Here is a 19,292-nt window from a genome sequence, read left to right as displayed (position 1 = left end):
TAATGTTACAATGGGAATGTTTAATCCGTTTTGTCCAATTCTCCAATCTATTACTTTACCAAAATCATTAGATTGCTTAAAGTAAATGGGTTAATGCCACAATTTTGAAAAAAGCAGAGTAAAGTTTAATATATGTGCACTTAGCATTTTTATGTAAATATCAGTAACAGGAAAGTAAATGTCGACAGGCTGCTTCATCAAGTAGGATTTTGTGACTGAGTTCAAATGTGCCCACAAATGCACCTTTCTCCGTATCGATCACTTAATAACAGTCAGGGACATGAATGCTAGTTGCAGCCTTTGTGGACACCGATTTTTAGTGCTCCATTGTCATCAGTTGAGATTATCTCCGATAGGTTTCTAATTGTGTCTTGTATGATCTCATTCAAACCTGTTTGGTGGACCATTGAGCCAACAGAAGAACTTCACTGTATTTTTCTTAAAATCATTTTCAAACTTCATATCACAATGTAACTCATCAGCTATCCAACTTCACCATAATCAGAAGCCAGCTTGAATACAGTTTTTCCTTATTTTTCACACTGCCTTTAAAAAAAAATCTCTTGTGACTTATGAATATGTCATCCCACATTGGGCACATTTTAAAGTAATATGTCCATTTTTAAAATAAGTTAAAAGCTTTTTGGGTGTATTTTTTTGTTTTAGGAGCTGAAGCTGTCCTCCTATGAAGAAGCTCTTTCCTTGGTGTCCTTGATTGATGGTTACTTCCGGTTAACAGTAGATGCCCACCACTACCTGTGCACAGAAGTGGCTCCTCCATTAGTGGTGCACAACATTAAAAATGGCTGCCATGGACCGATACGGTAAACTGGAATTTAAAAAATTTTTAACTCTCTCTCTCTCTCTCTCTCTCTCTCTCTCTCGTTTTTGTTGTAAAAATTGTAGAATTATTTTAACTTGCAGTTGATAATGTGGAAGGAATATGATCATGTTGAGCTGTATAATCCTTCTGTTGAAGTGTCTTTATACACACCAGTAACAATCTTCTCCACTTTCACAATTTTACAGTTTTTCATATTTTTCCTTTTGCCTCCAGATTCAGCATTCAAAACAAAATTGACTGAATGTTTAAACTTTCTTTAAAATCTTTGGTCTTTTCAAATCCAAACTTAGTATCACCTAATCACTCTTCCCTCATTTAAGTTGTTGTCTTCCTCTGTCCTTTTCAGACATGATATGTGCTATTCTACAGCCTTTGTTTTCAGTTACATATCCCAATATTTTAAAATAAAATCAGCACCAGTTTGACCATATAAAAGTGAAGAAGTTCAACAGAAGATTGGCGACTTGATGTTTAATTAGATACACAACTGTCAACGTGCTTTCCAGTTCTAGAATTACTTTCCTCCCTCCTTGTGATTCAGTTTCAAGAATTAAATACTTCATTGTGTGTATCAAATCCAGAGAAATTTTATTTACCAAATCAACGTCAATAACTTGGATCTATTTAGCACTTGCAAATATGTACCTTTCACATGAGTTGTGAGAAATCATTTGCTTGAGGAGATGGATTGTGGTGCTTTTTGAAGTGGAGACAGATGGATTTTAATTATTGGAAAAGGGGAATTTGAGGGAGGAAACCTGCAGTCCAAAGCTTCACTCCTCATAGTGGTTTGATATGAAGTAATTTACAAAATATTGTAACAGGAATATTCAAAGATAGTGCCTTGACTGTCGAACGGCTGGAGAAGATAACACACAAGCCCACAAAGAGAACTTGTGTATGAAGACTTGAAGTTAATGTGTTGGGAAATGGAGCCAACGTAGGTCAATGAATAAATGTATGAAGCAGAGCTTTACACAGGTTACGTTTCTAGATAGTGGATGAAGGTAGGACTGCAAAGAGAGCACCAGAAGGAGCAGAGGTATGGGTGGTGGCATATATGGAGTGAAGCAGTTGTTGTGATGAATGGCCTGAAACTACGTTCAGGATTAAACAGGGTGCTAAAGCTACAAGTGTTTTTGATCTCTTTCTTCTGCTGTAATACTTTTGAGTCCCTATTCTACTAATGATTTTGATGACTTTTTCTGATGGTTTTTATCAATAGCTGTCATCTCGTATAAGAACACTGTTATCTAACTTCTTAATTTTTAATTTGAGCCCTTTGCTAATGTCTAATTTAATTTAACTTTGAATTCAGCCAATTCCATGTTTCTAAATGTTCAAGGCCCAATTCCTTTTAACCTTTCTTTATAACATTATTAAATGTGGACCATAATTATGACCTCTTCACAATTTATTCTTATCAGTACTGAATATGCTATCAACAAGTTGAAACATGAAGGCAATGAGGATGGCATGTACGTGTTGCGTTGGAGCTGTACAGATTTCAACCACATCCTCATGACAGTTGCATGCAGTGGAACCACTGAGGTAACAATTGAAAGAACTCTGTTGAACAATTGATTTTGTCTCTTTCTTTCTCATCTTAAAGGAAGGAAAGTTTGGGATTGTAATTTGTATATTAAAGGTACTCTATCAGATCCTTTGGTTTTAAGAAGTAAATCAAATTTCAAAACCCATTCGAGACATGGGCTTCAATTCCCACTCCTGAGGTGGGTAATGCTCATTGGCAAATTTCCTTTCATCAAGCCCATCTCAGGCAAAGTCCCCCCATATGGTAGGATCTCTGATCCATTGGGCAGCTGCGAGATAGAGCTTGCTCCCGGATTGAAGGCAACGACAGGGGCTACTTAGTATTGAGCTGGCTGTTTAATTTATTCATTTCTGTTCTCTGGGACTTTATCATGTTGTTTGCACATATTTTAGGCCCTTTAGCCCTCACCTACTACCCATGCCCCATTCGTGCCAACTTGTGTCTCCCATTTATCTACATTGACCATCTTACCTTCAAAGCCAATTCATTCTCCTTCCCCCAGCTCCCATGGTTGAAATCATACCTCCCGCCCAACTCCATGGTCTGTTGTAGCCCTCATGGTCCATGATAGCCTCAATGTCAATTTAATGCCAATCATCAGCTACTCTTTCCTCTTATAGCCTCCAAGCCAACTCATTTAGTGTCCACAATAGGCAGACCCCAGGATCTGTGTTGAGCTGAAATAAAATAAAGTTCTAAATGTTTGCTAGAGTCTTCACTGTAGTGAAGAAAACACTTGCTTTCATGAAAGACCATTCAAAATCTTTAAATACCCTTAGATAATTAAATCTATATAAAAATGAACAGACTGTTGGACATAACTTTGCATCAAATACATATCCTTCAATAATGAGTCTGAGCTTTAATGGTGCTGGAATCCCTGCTGGAATAATCATAAATTCTAGAAAACCGCAAAGCATTAATAATGATAGGTCCTAGGTTAACCTCAACAAACAGTTCTTATAAATGCTAGGTTAGATTATTTTCACATCTATTCAGTCAAGCAGCCCTTGTTTTGTAATGTATAAAGGACTGGGAATTTTAAAAACTTCACAACTTGACAGTTCTACAGACCTTCTATACACTTCAAGTCCACTTATGACTACTCTGAAAATTTGTACCCCTTACACTGCAGTTTAAAGCTCTTGTTCCATTGAAACTGAGGTCTGTCTCACCTCAGATGTCCCATCTGAGTCCTGGTTTCCCATGTGTGTGAATCATGGCCCAGACCTTTCCATTTGTGGGTAAAATGGGATCCCTGGGAAATGGGTCCAGGACTTCTATATTCAAGACCCAGTCATCATTTTAGACAAATCAAATATAATGAATGGGTCTTTATCAGAGAGAGTGCTTTTTACCAATAACAATGAATTGGACAGGTAAAAACTTCATCTTATCTCTTCTCAGCACGAGTCCTGAGGTCTGCCCATGGTGGATGCTGGATGATTTGTGATTGTAGGTGTACGGGTCCTGTTGGGTGGAGGACAGTTTGGCATTGGTATGAGGGCCTGAATGGGGTGGGCTGAAAGTATAGGTTGGCATGGAAGTTTCGTTGGAGGGGTGCATCACAGAGGTTGGGCAAATAGGGATTGTTTATCAAGGAAAGTATGAGTTTGTGGGGGAGGACATTAGTTGCCATGAGTTGACATGGATGGGACATTGATGAGTACATTGGGGAGGGAGAGTGTAAGGGCTCTCCTTTTTGTTTTAATGCTTGTTTAAAAACCTCTGGCAGAGTGCCAGTATATCAAAGCAGGCCATTCACCCAGGACCAACAGCTGCTCCCATAGATCAGTGTAAGAACTTCCAGCAACCCTAGCTAACTCAGAACAAAAATTTGATATTACAGGCAATTTTCCAGATTGGGTTTGTGCAGCTGAAAAGTTGTGCAGTTGGGAACTATCCCAACTCTTGGGTGAGGAAGTTCAATCTGTTTCATACTAGTTCCAGAAATGTTGCACTGCTGCTTTGATAGCAACTTTGCTAGTTTTTGTTTTAGTTGGTGAAAGTCCAACTGCTGTTGCGCAGGGATTTTGTTTTTATTCACCCATGTGACATAAGCATCACTGACTGGTCAGCATTCATTTCCAGTTCCTAGTTGCCCTTGTGAAGGTGGTGGGTAAGCTCCTTTCTTGAACTGCTGCAGTGCACATGCTGTAGGTAGAACCATAATGCTGTTGGAATACAGTTCTGCTGCTTTTAGCCGACAGCGCTTCAGGAATACCCAGTTCTGAGCTGCTAGATCTGTTCAAAGTCTGTCCCATTTAGCAGAGTGATAGTGCCACATAACACAATTGTATGACTTGTCTTGTGTCACCGTGACTTAAAAAGCACCATTTCACAACTACATAAAGCATCCAGTATAGCAGCACTACTTATTATTAAGGGAAGCAATATTATTGATTTCACTGTAACATTGGGTAATATTGGTAAAAGGGTGAAATTAGTTTCTAAATGAGTGCTGGGTTGTTTAAAACTCCTGTCTTAATTGCTGACTAGCGTGATCTGAACTTGCTAGACAGTGTTAAAGCAGTCACCTCCACATGTGATGATTACACATCATTTCCAGAGACTATATATGTGAGTACTAACCTCCATGGAAGATTTCTGAAATAAAGTGGCATGTTTAGGGACCAAGTGAGGGAGTGCTGCATTTGTGAAACTGTGCACCGGGCATCCTGATGGAGATCTAGAGGTGAGAAGTATATGCTGTACCTGCAACAAGGAAGCTGTCCACTTTGACCTTGCATTCCCCTCTGCTGTATCACCTGGAGCAACTCTCCCTGACCACCTGCAGACTAAAAGGAGAAATCTTTTCAGCAAGTTGCTGGTAACCATGGTGACTCCAATACTTTCAGGAATTTGGGCAGTTTTAAGAATATGTCAGAATTTACAAAGCACCCTGCATACAGGAAAAATTGGATAGCATTGATTTGTATAATAACCAGTGAGTACTGGTGTTTCAGCTTTCAGACCGATGGGTCACAAAAAATCCACTACCCAAGTAATTCAATCCAACAGTTTTTCCTTTGTTTTGGAGAGGGGAAGGTTAGCACTATTGAATTGTTCCTGATTCTCACAAAAGTCAGTGGAGTTGCTGGAGGTTACAAACAGTGAACCCTGTAAGTTCTTTCACCTGAGTGAATCAGAAGAAGGAGTCACATTAAGTACAGGTCTCGCTTGTTCTAAAACGTTCAAGGAAATGTGTATTTTATGTCAAGTGCAGTAGATTTATAGAGAAGTGAGTACTTTTCACAGGAAACAATTTCACCATCCTCAACCTTTCCTGTTTAGGAAACAGACGGTAACAAACACTTGGTAATTAATCTCACAGATCAATTTTTTTTTCTTCAAGTGCATTGATTTCCGTGATGGAAGCAGTGGTTCGAGACCAACAAAGCAGTATAAGAACTTTCAGATCGAAGTGAGTAAGGATTTAGGTTACAAGCTGCATGGCTCTGAGAGCTATTTCACAAACCTTAAGGAACTCATGAGTCATCTCAAAGGTCAGATTCTTAAAACCGAGGATGTAAGCTTCCAGCTGAAAACCTGCTGTCCACCAAAACCAAGAGGTGAGTATATAGAATCTGCATGAATTATTACTACCCTTAATTAAGAAACCATGTCCATCCTTATTGGAACTCCATGTTTGAAACCCTCCAGTGCGATTTCTGTCCTTGCGTGTGTACAAAATTTGGCCTCCTATTCATTTCACAAATTATACATTATTTGACTATGACCTGCATAAACTTTCTGTCCATATTGTCCTTGAGCTATCTGTAGCCATTGACATAGTTGAGCATACAATCCTGCCACAACACCCCTCCATTGTTCATTCTTCACCCCTGCAATGGCTTCTCTTCCCATTCCTACACTGTTATCTGTGGTAAGCCAAAGATCTTGGTCCAATTCTGTTTCCCATCTCTCTGTTGTTTCTTGGTGACATCATTCAAAATCTTGATATTTTACACATGCGTGATGATGAAACCAAACTTTAATACCAGCACCAGCATTCTCAACACGTCAGCTGTCTGTAAGTTGGTACACTGCTCAAATGTTGAGTACCAGATGAGAAGCAATTTTCTTCAAATAAATCTTAGAAAAACTGAATTCATTACCTTTTGGTCCCACCACAAACTCTACTCTCTTGCAACTGACTCTGTCCCTGTCCCTCTCCCTCTCCCTCTCAACTGTATGAGATTAAACCCAGCTGTTTACAATCCTGGCATCATATTTGACCTTAAAAGGAACTTCTAACCATATGTGTAAGACCACTTAATTCCAACTCTGCCCTTGCCTCAGCTCATCTGCTGCTGAATCACTCATTCATGCCATTATTAGTTAATAGAGATAGCAGTTGGTGTTTATCATTATTTATCATTTGTCAATTTATCATTGTCAAATGCTGAGTATTCACATATAGGTCTAGTCTGAGTATCAGTGTTAATGGACTGTGCAGGAACTCACAGCTGAACCAAGCCCTGTCCACTCTATGGAAATGCATTTTCAAAGTGGACGAGCTGGATGATGATCAATGACTTTTTCCCCTTCATGGTCCAAGTGTGGCTAGCCTAAATGAGATAAGTAAAATTCCCCTCCCAAAAAATCATTTCAGTTGAAAGCTCAGTATGAAAAATTGTGAAATTATTTCACAGCAAAATTAAGTCTCAAATGTGATGTTTTATTATTTCCTAGTTTTCTGATCTGCTGTGGCTTTGTTGCAAATACATTTCTTCTTTTAAAAAAAGTTTAGTTTTATTAGCTGCTGATTATTCAACACTCACCACGTATAATGTCAAACCACTGAAAGGCTATGAACAAACAGTATTTTTATATAAAATTAGGTATGTTTAATTGCTTGAAAGTGCAAAAATAAAACTGAACTGTACAGTTTTTTTTATTGAAGCAGCAAACTAAATTAATCCATATTATTTTAGCTGTAAACAGCATTTATTTGCAAGGATTATGTATTTGAGAGTTATTTTTTCATAAGGCACACCCATCCAGATAAACAGTGATAAAATCAGGGTGGGGGTGAGAGTCATGAATGTTGGATATGTAGAAAAACAAAACTCCAAGAAAGGCAGGAGCGTTCTGTAAACTGTAAGAGATGGATGAATTAATATTTGTATGAATGTCACCCTATGCTTTTCAAATGTTGTGACTTCCCAATTACCTTTTTGTCTTGTTTGGCCAAAAGCAAAATTTTTTTTCTTCATTTTTTTTCATGAGATGATTTTGTTTCCCATTTCTAATCACACTTGGGGGTGATTAAGAGTCAAATGCAGTGCTGTGACATCACGTGTAAACCAGCCTAATGGCAGATTTCCTGTCTGGAAAAACGCTACTGAACCAGATGGGGTTTTTAAAACATTGATAACAATCATCATTATAGAGACTAGCTTTATATTCCAAACTCATTGGTTGAATTTAAACTTTACCAATTGCAAGAGTAGAATTTAAAACTATGTTTCCAGAATATTAACCTAGACTCTGACTTCATAGTCTATTGACATTACCAATACCCCTCCAACAATTCATTCTTAAAAAGAGCTGCACATTCAGTGCCTTACATATATGAAAAAAACTGTGTTCAAAGTAAGTGACACTGATATTTAAATGCCATGTGTGTCAGCTGTGATTCAGCGGGTAGCACACTCTGTTGAAAAAGAGGTTATTGGTTGAAGTCCCATTCCAGGCTTGAGCAGAAAAGCTAAGGCTGATGCTCCGGTGAAGTATTGAGAGATTGCTGCACATTTGGAGGTGCTGTTTCTTGGCAAGATGTTAAAAGAAGACCCATGTACCCTTTTGGGTAGACATAAAAGTTCCTATGGTACTATTTTGAGGGAGAGCAAGGACCTCTCTCCAGTATCCTGGTGACTAAACCACAGGCAACATCACAAAAGTAAATTAACTGGTTATTATGACATTGCTGTTTGTGGCAGTTGCTGGTTGCAAGTTGGCTGCATTTCCTACTTTACAACAATGTCTACGCTTCAAAAATACTTCATTGTCTTTAAAACATTTTGCTGCATTTGGTGATCATGAAAGGCACTGCATAAATACAAGTCTTTCAATCTTTTACTTTCACATAGTGGTACAACGTAGCTTTTTAAAATTTTCTTTGGCAGACATCATTAATCAATCATGGATGGTAGGCATAAGTTACAAAGTCTATCTATAGAAATCTGTATCTGACACTTCTGTAATATCCATGATGTATCAAACAGTTTCTTTACAAATTTAATAGATTGCCATGGTCACTAATTGCTACATTATATTGAGAACAGATTATTTTAGAAGATTTACTTAATTAATTTGCACAAGGTTTTTACTGTGATTTAAAGATGTGAAGAGCATGACTAAATTAGCTAATGACTGTGGTCAACAATACTAAATTCTGTCCATTAAATATTTAATGTTTTAGTTCAACTTTGTTTTGTGCATAGGGGTCTGAGGAATTTGTTTTCTTTGTGTGCTTGCTGCAAAAGGAAACTCCTTATCGAAATATCTTGATCTGACTGACCTTTAGACGTGGCTGGTGTGATTTGCTGCACCCTATCAGCTGTATTTCAGAATCCTTAGTTATTTTCACATTGGAGGTTTATTTGGATAATTTGCTTAAATGACTACTATCTTCCTTGAACTCAAATTCAGGAAACCTTCAAATGTGATATATTATGCTTAGTCTTTCATATTTGAAAAGTATCATTGATCTCCTCACCTCCCACACATCTTTCTGCCTTAAATTTTTGAGAATAATATTAAGTGCAGAAAGGATACAGTTAATATAGTCTTACCATGTTTACCAACATTCTGTTTCCAGTTTGACTGCAGGAACTGGTTGACTTGAACTGGAATTTAATATGTTTCTATTGTTCCTTCAGAGGAAACTACTAGTTCATTATGTTGTAAATTCTAAGCTAATATTCTGAAGATTATGAATACTGTACTTGTCCATATTCGAATCTATATTTAAATCCAATGTGGTTAAGACCTCCTTCGCAACCCACTGTTCATGGCTGTTATTTCTGCACAACTTCACACATGGAGCTATAATATGCATTCAGTATTGATTTGTTAAAATGAATTGCCAATAAGTAATGTGTAGTCTGTATCTAGATTTGTGGGTTGACAATGTACGAAGCCACATGTGTGCACCTTTCCTCCTTTGAACCCACACATAGAAACCAACACACTCCTCAAGCCCACACACACACATATGCAGTCCCACACGTACGCCCACACAGTCCTTTTAACAGGCGTACACATTTTACTTTTTGAACTTTAAATTATCTATGCTTATAGCTGCAAAAAAAGATACACGAGCGCAGAGAAATCATCTGGGCCAGTGCTCACTAGAGATACAGTTATTGTCGCAAGAGCGAGTACCATTGTGAAATCTTTTTAACCCAAATTGGTCTCGACTGACCTTTCGACTTAAAAGTTCAATTTGTTTTAGATACAAATCAACAATCCACATGACTACTTAGATGATGGTCTATAATGGCATGCTGTACATTTAGGTCATCGCAGATCTGTGGCACAACTCCATTCGACCCTTAACTCTTGATACCATAAATAAAATTCTGTCAATGTCAGGCTTGATAATTTCAGTTGACCCAGCATCTTACAGTTTTTATGTGAAAAGGTCCTTCCTCATTTCACTCTTGAATGACTTTTAGCTCCAATTTTAAGATCATACTCACTTTATATGAATCCCTCCACCAAAAGAAATAATTGTGATGTACTTACCCTATTCAATCCCTTTTAAGACTTTTTAAGCTGACCATACTCAAGGGAGTACATGCCGCATTGGGCAATGTCTCCTCATGATTTAATCACGGGTGGTATTCTGGTGAAACTGGTAAATTTGCATCCACCACTTCCAAGGCAAGAATATCTGTCCTGAGTTGCGATGCCCAAAATGGAACTTGCACCAGTTTAGAGTTTAACTATATGTACATCTGCCACACAACTTCCTCACCATTGCATTCCATTACTTGATATGAAGGACAAGATTCATTAACCCTATTGATTGTTTTCTACATTTAGTAGTTTAGATTTTAATCCAAATCCCTTTGTTTCCCCATAGTTCCTAGTTTTTCAGTGCAAAGAAAATATTCTACTTGTCTTTCCTGAATCCAAAGTGGATGACCTTCCATTTTTCCACATTAAATTCCAATCAGCTACAGTTTTGAGCACTCATTTAGTGTGTCTAGCTGCTGTTGTAACTTGATTTGTGTTTACACAACTTATCTATGCCTCCTAACCTAATAATACTTTTACATCTGGATCACAACTATCAAATAATTGTAGCATAACTTTGTAGTTTCCATTCTTCCTTTTATAATGGAGTAGAGTCTGCAGTTTTCCAATCCCAGTAGTTCCAATTTTCTACTTAAAATAAACCCAATCAATCCTCCCCTTGACCTATTTTTATCTTCCCATGTGCCACTGGTATTTTATTCATTTTCTCTAAAAATGATACAAAGTACTCATTTAACAAGTTTGCCATTTCCATATTATACATTAAACTGTCAACCAAACCTTATGATTAATGGCCTACATTTCTCTTTACTCACTGATTTTACCAGTATAAAAAATACTACTGGCTGCTTTGCAAGTTACTTGCAAATATTTTTACACTTTATTGTATCTCTCAAATATCTTATTATTTATATTCTGTATCCCTTTGTTACTTCATCTACTCAGAGTTGACTGGTTTTGATTGTACTTGTCTGTTAAGTGTGTTAATTTAGTTTGATATGGGCCTTATGTTGTTGTTGCTCACAGTTGTTTCGCTGTGGCCCCAGAGCCTTTGACGTTTAAGGTTATATAGTAATTTTGTATTCTAAGAAAAATGTATTTGAATACTTTTCCTGGTGTATGTCTGTAGATTAGTTTATTGTGGTCACTTTTTCATCCTTTCGAAGCTTTCTTTAATTTTAAAACCTTAGTTTGTGTCTCTCTCCTCCTCAACCTTCATTAAATTCTGTCATCTTACATTAATTATTCACAAGATGTTTCCTTAGCCAGATTGTTACTCGTCCCTGAATCTAGTATGGCTTGTTCCCGTACTGGTTCTAAAATAGTCCTGAATACGTTCAGCCCTGAAGAAATTCATTGACTGCATTTAGTTTAGTTTGCATCTCCTAATCTATGTAAGAACCAAGTCTCCCATTATAACTTATTGTTTTGCTAGCTGTTTCCCTGATCCCTCTCTTTTGTCCAACTGTCCCCATCTGACACTGTAGAATTCCACAACAACCATAACGTCTCAGGAACCCCAGATATTTAGTCTATGAAGTTGACCCAACTTGAGCAGAAGCGACTCCCACTGAAATCTTGCATTCTGAACTGTTTCTTAGTTCTACTTTTGGTTCTGTTACCATTAGCTGTTTACCCTTGCTGAGTCAATTCTATCCACTTATGTGATGCTGTGTTTCACAATATGAGGCAAGTCTGTTCTAAGCTGAGTGGTGAAATTACTTGTTGGACCATGAATTGCGCAATACAAAGCAACAAAGTGAAACAAGGTAAACTGCATACAGTATCACGATGGTGCATTTATACTTTGGATTTAGCTCTTCGCCAAAACTAAACTTGCAACCTAGATCAGAATCTGGGCCTGATTTCAGTCCTCAAGGAAGTTATGCTAGGTCTTGTTAGGGTTGGAGTTTCATGCTGCTTTTATTTGACACCACAAAGATTGTAAGTCGCATGAAGGTTTAAATTTAACTATTGTTCATTGTTTAGGGGGTAGAATTTGAAGCATTTATTTACCAAATGTATTCCTGAATTTAGTATCTAGCACAGATACTGAAACAACTATGCTGAAGCTGGTAGTTATTCGAAATGCCGCTTTAAGGAGATTGGTGTCTCTTTTAGTGGTGTTAGCAGGCATCGGACTTGCTAGCAAAATAGCAAAGCATTTCATCTAAGAGTTTCTAACTCTTAAATAACATGCTCCTTACACATACTGTCTGCAAATCGCTGATCAATGGTATAATTTTTCACTTACTACTTATGATGTTTATATGCAAACAAGCAATGAGAATGCTCCCGAGTGAACAGTTTCCCACTGTGTACACCCAGATGCAGCATTAAACATTTGCAAAGTTAGGCAGAAATTAAAGCCTCCTCTAGTCTGTTTTCAAAAATACACCTTCACAGTGGCCTGTGAAGAGCACTCTGGTCTTTCTCAGTTGATTTATTAAAAACTGTTTTCCTGTTGTTCCAGTTGATATCATTACAGGATAAATCAGATCCCAGACTGAAATCTGGCTTGATGCATCATTTTTTGGTTCGAGCAAGATGATTAGAAAAGCAGTACTGAAACATAATCATGTTTTACTGTAGATTTGGTTTTAGCAATAAACAAAAGTTTATTATATGAAAGAAATGAAGACAAAATAAATTAAACTCTTTGCATATAATACCTGTTTAAAGATTTAGAAACATACAGCAAACTACAACCCACAATCCATCCCAACACAATATTATAGTACTCAAACATTAGACATAGAATTCCCACTCTGTCGTGTGGGGTTTGACTTACCTGTGGCTTCAATTCAGCAGTCTTGTGAATTTGATTGCTTCTTCCTTGAGCCTTCATACAACTAAACTTCGATTTTCTCAGCTTTAAATAACTCCATTCAGGATTTTGTCACCCGAGTTCTGGTCACCTCATTACAGGAAAGATGTGGAAGCGTTAGAAAAGGTGCAGAGGACATTTACCAGGATGTTGCCTGGAATGGAGGGAAGGTCTTATGAGGAAAGGTTGAGAGAGCTAGGGCTTTTCTCTTTAGAACGACGAAGGATGAGAGGTGACTTGATAGAGGTGTACAAAATGATCAGAGGTATAGATAGAGTAGACAGCCAGAGACTTTTTCCTAGGATGGAGGTAGCTTTTACGAGGGGACATAGTTTTAAAGTGAAAGGAGGTAGATATCGTGGAGACGTCAGAGGTAGGTTCTTTACTCAGAGTGGTAGGGGCGTGGAATGTTGCTGGAGAGGGTAGTGGAGTCGGCCTCGTTAGGGGCATTTAAGCGGCTATTAGATAGGCATATGGATGATAGTATAAGGTAGAGGTGGAGGTTAGATAGACCTTAGGTTTAGGGTAAAAGTTCGGCACAGCATCGTGGGCCGAAGGGGCTGTACTGTGCTATGTTCTATGTTCTATTTTACACTTCTGATCTGGAGTTTTCAAACTAAACACTTGACACTGATATAACCTATTCTTAACAGTTCTAAATTATCTCTCTTTCTCAGGAGCAAATGTTTTTCACATCTAGCATCAGCCAAACGTGCCAAATTGAAACCCAAAGCTTTTTCTAAGTTATGAGTTTATCTCCTATTCAAAATAGGGGGCATGATGGTTCTAGTGGTGTTATTACCTGGATCAATAATCTTGTGATGTTCTGGGAACCCAGGTTCAAAGTTTGTTACGGCAGAAGGTGAAATTTGAATTCAACAAAAACTTAGAATTAAGAATTAATGCTGAGCATGAAACCATTGTCGATTGTCAGGAAAAACCCATCTGGTTCACTAATGTCCTTCAGGGAAGGAAATGTGCTGTCCTTATGTGGTTTGGCCCACGTGATTCGAGATCCACAGCAAGTGGCTGGTTCTTAACTGCTCTCTGGGCAGATTAGGAATGGATAATAAATGATGGCCCAGCCATGCGACATCTGCATTCCTTGAACAAAAAAAAAAATCAATCCCTGACTTACTAAACTTAAGTCTAATGCGTTACTGTTGGAAAACAAAACCTCATAACACACCAGGAACCCACACTCATTATTTTTATGTAAGATCACTCTGGCTACATATATCTACAAGTTTATCATTAAACTCCTCCAGAGACAATGACCAAACCCACATGCCACTAGCTCAAATCCAAACTTTTAAAATCTTGCACCTCGCAATGTCATTAATACATCTGTACCTTTTTTAAACAATGACATCCTCTTACTGTATTTTATAATTGCATACTGTCTGACTTGCTTTGTTGTCCATTCTTATTCAAGGCAAAATGTTTTGTTCACTCCTGGTGCTTTAGGATGTATTGCTGTCGGCTACAATTAAATAGCTACAGCAACCAAATATCTGAGGGTGGGGGTTCCTCTGGGTACCTTTTATTTTCGTATATTGGGTGGTGTGAGGAAGAGATCGGAAACAAGTCTCCATCCTTAACACAGGAGTTAATTTCATAAACTAAACTTCCTTCCTGACCTTTCTGAGATGGGCAACCCTGGAATGAGAGCAGAGGCTTCTCGCTGTGGATGTGGGTTGGTCACAATTACTGTTATGTACTCTGGCACTGTCCTGTAGTCCAACAAAAAAACCCAAAAACGTTCCTCTGGCTCTGATTGTTCACATGACTCTCTCTCCCACGCCCCCAACTCCCGAACAACCACACACTCTCTTATTTTCTCTTCCTGTCTTTCCATCCTCCCTCCATGAATCGATTTATTTTCGCCACGTCACAATGTTTTCCCAGAATCTTGGCCCGTCTCGTTGTGCACATCTTTACTTTTAATCACTTTTTGAAGAGGCTAGTGAGTTAGGATGTGTCTTCAACATTCATTCCCTTACTGTCTACAGACTCTCATTCAATCATTGTCATCGGTGTAAAACATCACGATCTGTATAAAAAGGCATATCTAATTATGGAAAATACAAATTAGTGAATCAAGGAATATTTTTCAATAAAGTAATTAGTGTAGACCTTAGTCCTTGAAAAGGTTTAGACTTGTAAGAACCTGGGGCTTTGTCAAAGCTGTCCAACTCAGCCTGTCATTTAGATTTTGTTTAAGGAACTGACAAACATTTAGTTTTATTTTCCTTCCTCATCCAAACCCCATCTCACTTCCTGTGAATCAGGAATTATCTAGTTCCCTTTAACTGTGCCAGAGCTGATTTACATGTAAAGTTTCCCACTTGAAGCATTCTCAGTTTTATTTCCCATTGCATCAATGTTTCAATTGCTGTAGAAAAGAATGAGAAAGTAGATTCCTCTTTCAAAGCCTCTTCCGTACATGGAGTTAAGCACAATAGATTGTACATAGGCTGTCTGTATTGTAAGAAGCAGATTTCAAATTATTTTTCTAATATTTTCTTTGCCATAGAAATCTCAAATCTGTTAGTGATGACAAAAAGCCAGTCCCAGAATTTACAGCTGACTGCAAGCAACTACAGCTTAAGTCAATTGAGCTTCCACCGAATTCGCAAGGAAGAGATCTGTCAGGTGGGCACACTGTTGTTGCTTTATGTTGGGGTTCAGTTCTGCAGATGACTGAGGCTGTCTGTTACTTCAGACAAGTGATCATTTCTCATATGAACCTGAATAGTAAATGTTGCTGTGCTTTATTGGCACCAAGACCCATCGCAGCTAAATCTGATGTTGTTCTCACCAAATGTTCTCTTGTGTCGTGTCCTGGTGATGGTGTACTAATGGTGAATAACAATGAAAATCCTGGCTGTCCTATTGTAACCTCCAATATTTTAACCCTATTGCAACTCAGTGCTTGGCATTGATTCAGTCAACCAACCATTGGACTCATTGTAGGAGTAAGATTGAGATAAGAAACTCAGCAGAAAGTCAACCCATCTGCCCCTCACTTAGTGTTATTATAGGAGGGGAGAGGGGCTCCGAAGCCCCAACTTTTTCATTTGCTTTTATACCTAAACAAATGCTGACCTAAATCAGTCTTCCATTTTGCTATTTATTGTATTGCTCAGAGGCAAATAACAATGCATAGGCTCTGTTGTAGTGTGTGTGTGTGTGTGTGTGTGTGTGTGTGTGTCGGTTTGTGGGTGGGTGTGCATTCCATGACACACAGGCTGATGCGTATCATATTTAATTCTTTTTAACCCAATACCAGTTGGAACACCTTGGAAGAGGAACCAGAACAAACATTTATTCGGGGACACTGAATTACAAAGATGATGATGATGAGAATGAAAGTTTCTATAGTACGAAAGACATCCGGGTGGTGCTCAAAATTCTTGATCCTAGTCACAGAGACATTTCTCTGGTAAGCCACAACTGCACTGCATGTTTTATTTGTGTGATTTGAGCTTTGCTACAGCATTTATTGCCCATCCCTAATGGTCCAGGGGAAGGTGGTAGTGAGCTGCATTCTTGTACTGCTGCAGTTCTTGTGGTGTAAGGTCATCCATAGTGCTGTTGTGGAGGGAGTTCTAGGATTTTGATACAGTAAGTGATGGAGTGGTGATATAGTTCCAAGTCAGGATGATGTGTGGATTTGAGGAAAGTTTGAAGTTTGCAGGATTTTTGGTCGAGAAGGGGATGACTGTTGAATGTGGTCAGTAAAGAACCAGTCAAGCTGGGTGTAGTGGCCTGGATGATGTCAAGCTTCTTGTGTACATGCAAATGGAGAGGATTCCATCACCGTCCAGTCTTGTACTTTCTAAGCATTGTGCAGACACTGAGGGGACAGGACATGCATTAGCCACCACAGAATTCCAAGCCTTTAACCTGCTCTTGTAGCTACAGTATTTAAACAGCCAGTCCAGTTTAGTTTCTAATCTATGATAATTCCCAGACTGTTGATCGTGGGTGATCCAGTGATGGTAGTGCCATTGAATATCCAGGGCAATCGTTAGAGACAGTTATTGGAGATGTTCATTGACTGACTGTTGTGTAGCACAAAAGTTACTTGTCACATATTAGCTAATGCCCAAATGTTGTCCGGGCATATGAACACAAGTGACTTCAGTATCTGAGTAGCAGTGAGTGGTGCTGAGCATGGTAAAGTCATCAGTGAAAGTCCCTACTTCTGACTTCTTATAATGGAGGGAAGGTCATTGATGAAGCAGCTGAATACATTTTGGTGTAGAATACTACCCTGAGGTCCTCCTACAGTGATGTCTGGAGCTGAGATGATTCATCTCCAGCAACTGCAACAATGTTCCTTTACGCAAGGTATGACTCTAATCAATGTAAAGTTTTTCCCTTGATTTTCATTGGTTCTAATTTTATGAGATCTCCTTGATTCCATTCTTGATAAAATTCTGCCTTGATGCCAAGATTGGTCACATTCACTTCACCTCTGGATTTCAGGTCTTTTGTCTGTTTGGACCAAGGTTATAGTGAGGGCAGGAGCTCTGTGACTCTGGCAGACCTTAAACTGAGCATCAGTGAGCAATATTGTCAGTGACTTTGTTTAGATTTAGTTAGATCTTTTGAGGTTACTGGCAGAAAATTAATTCAAAATGTACTGACGAATATTTAATTGTCTGGGGAAAGCTGGGCTCTTTAAAAAAAGCTGAACTTTTATGTTTTTATATGCAATACACTCCACATTTTAGTCTGGATCCCACCTCTGCTGGAAAAATAGCCTTTAAAACTTGATGGTCAGTTCTTTTATTTCCAAACCAACAGGGGGAGCAAAGAGAAGGGAGGTAAATTTAACAATTCAACAACATGTAAATTGTAAACTAAAGGCAATCAATCTCCAACTCCCTGTTCAATTCTGTTCAGAAATCTTGTCTACATGAGCCTCTAATGACATTGCAAGCTACCGTCCTGTTGTGGTGAAAATTTACCACTTGCAACTTTGTGTGAGTCAAGGAAGCATAAGTATTATTTAGGCGTACGTATTTCAGTCACCCAAAGAACTTGTCAGTAGTAGAGTTTACAGCATACATTTATAATTCTGAACTTCACGCAGCACCCTGTTATCTCAACCTTCAGCCTTGGGTCTGCTCATTTCTGTGGTAGCTCAACAGCACTATCTGGCCTTCAGCTTCCTTTCATTACTTGCTGTTTGTGGCCATGGATATTATGCTGAAACGGTTATTGTTACAACTGCTGAACTAATGTTCCCAAAACACCATAACTGCAGCACTTACTTTTAAAAACCATACGCTTTAATTTTAACCCAATAAACATTAATCCCCTCAACACTACTGCAATCCCTACATTGGAATATCTGTTTTAAATTTATGTCTTTATAATGCCAAGACTCAATTATTTTAATACTTTCCTGGCTGCCATTCCCTACCTCCCTCAACTCATCCAAGATATCTCCTCTCCATACATCCTGCTTCAAGCCTCATCTGTTCATCGCTTCGTCTTTGCTGCTGCACATTGACTTCTGTTCCCCAATGGCTTAAATTTCTAATTCTGTTTCTTGTGTTTAAATTCCATTATGATCTCCTCCTTTCCTATACTTGTACACTCCTCCAGCACTAGAACCTTAGTGTTATTTGAAAATCTATTTTAAAGTTTGTTATTTTAAATCTATTCCAACACAGTGGCTCAGTGCTTAGCACTGCTGCCTCGCAGGGACCCAAGTTCAATTCCATATTTGGGCAACTGAATGGAGTTTACACATTCTTCCTGTGTCTGTGTGGGTTTCCTCTCACTGTCCAAAAATGGGAGGTCAGGTGGATTGGCTGTGGAATATACAGGCTTACAGGGAGAGGGTAGGGGATGGGTCTGGGTGGGATGCACTTTAAAGGGTCAATGTGGACTTGATGGGCCGAATGGCCTGCTTCCACACTGTAGGGATTCTATCATTCCTGATTTTGAGTAATTTTACTAATGATGAGCTGAAGTTACGAAGAAACTCAATCATTGGGAGACTGATCAGTTTTATATATTGAAACTAATGAAATAAATTGTATTTTCTCCATAGCCTTTCTTTGAGACAGCCAGCATGATGAGGCAAGTTTCTCACAAGCACATTGTGCTCCTGCATGGTGTTTGTGTACGAGATCTGGAAAGTAAGTAACAATTTGTTTTGCCATTGTTGGGGCCAGGGAGAGAGAATTTGTGAATTAACTGTATACTCCGTTCAGACTGCTTTGAAACCAATCCAGATGTATTAGATCTTGAGATAACAAGGTGTAGAGCTGGAT

General features: G+C 38.5%; 1 protein-coding gene across 1 annotated transcript in view; it reads left to right on the top strand.

The window, feature by feature from the left end:
• jak1 (Janus kinase 1) overlaps positions 1 to 19,292 on the top strand; it is a 112,824-nt gene that overhangs the window by 71,602 nt on the left and 21,930 nt on the right. The window contains exons 8-13 of the mRNA XM_020518719.2: positions 667 to 824; positions 2,272 to 2,395; positions 5,755 to 5,971; positions 15,533 to 15,651; positions 16,289 to 16,441; positions 19,070 to 19,157. Coding sequence (XP_020374308.1) covers positions 667 to 824; positions 2,272 to 2,395; positions 5,755 to 5,971; positions 15,533 to 15,651; positions 16,289 to 16,441; positions 19,070 to 19,157 — 859 coding nt within the window. The remainder of the gene's footprint in view (positions 1 to 666; positions 825 to 2,271; positions 2,396 to 5,754; positions 5,972 to 15,532; positions 15,652 to 16,288; positions 16,442 to 19,069; positions 19,158 to 19,292) is intronic.

Source organism: Rhincodon typus, chromosome 10 (genome assembly GCF_021869965.1).
Source record: "Rhincodon typus isolate 14 chromosome 10, sRhiTyp1.1, whole genome shotgun sequence".
Classification (NCBI taxonomy): domain Eukaryota; kingdom Metazoa; phylum Chordata; class Chondrichthyes; order Orectolobiformes; family Rhincodontidae; genus Rhincodon; species Rhincodon typus.
Note: the sequence above shows the minus strand (reverse complement) of the source record. Positions and strands in the feature narration are given on the sequence as shown.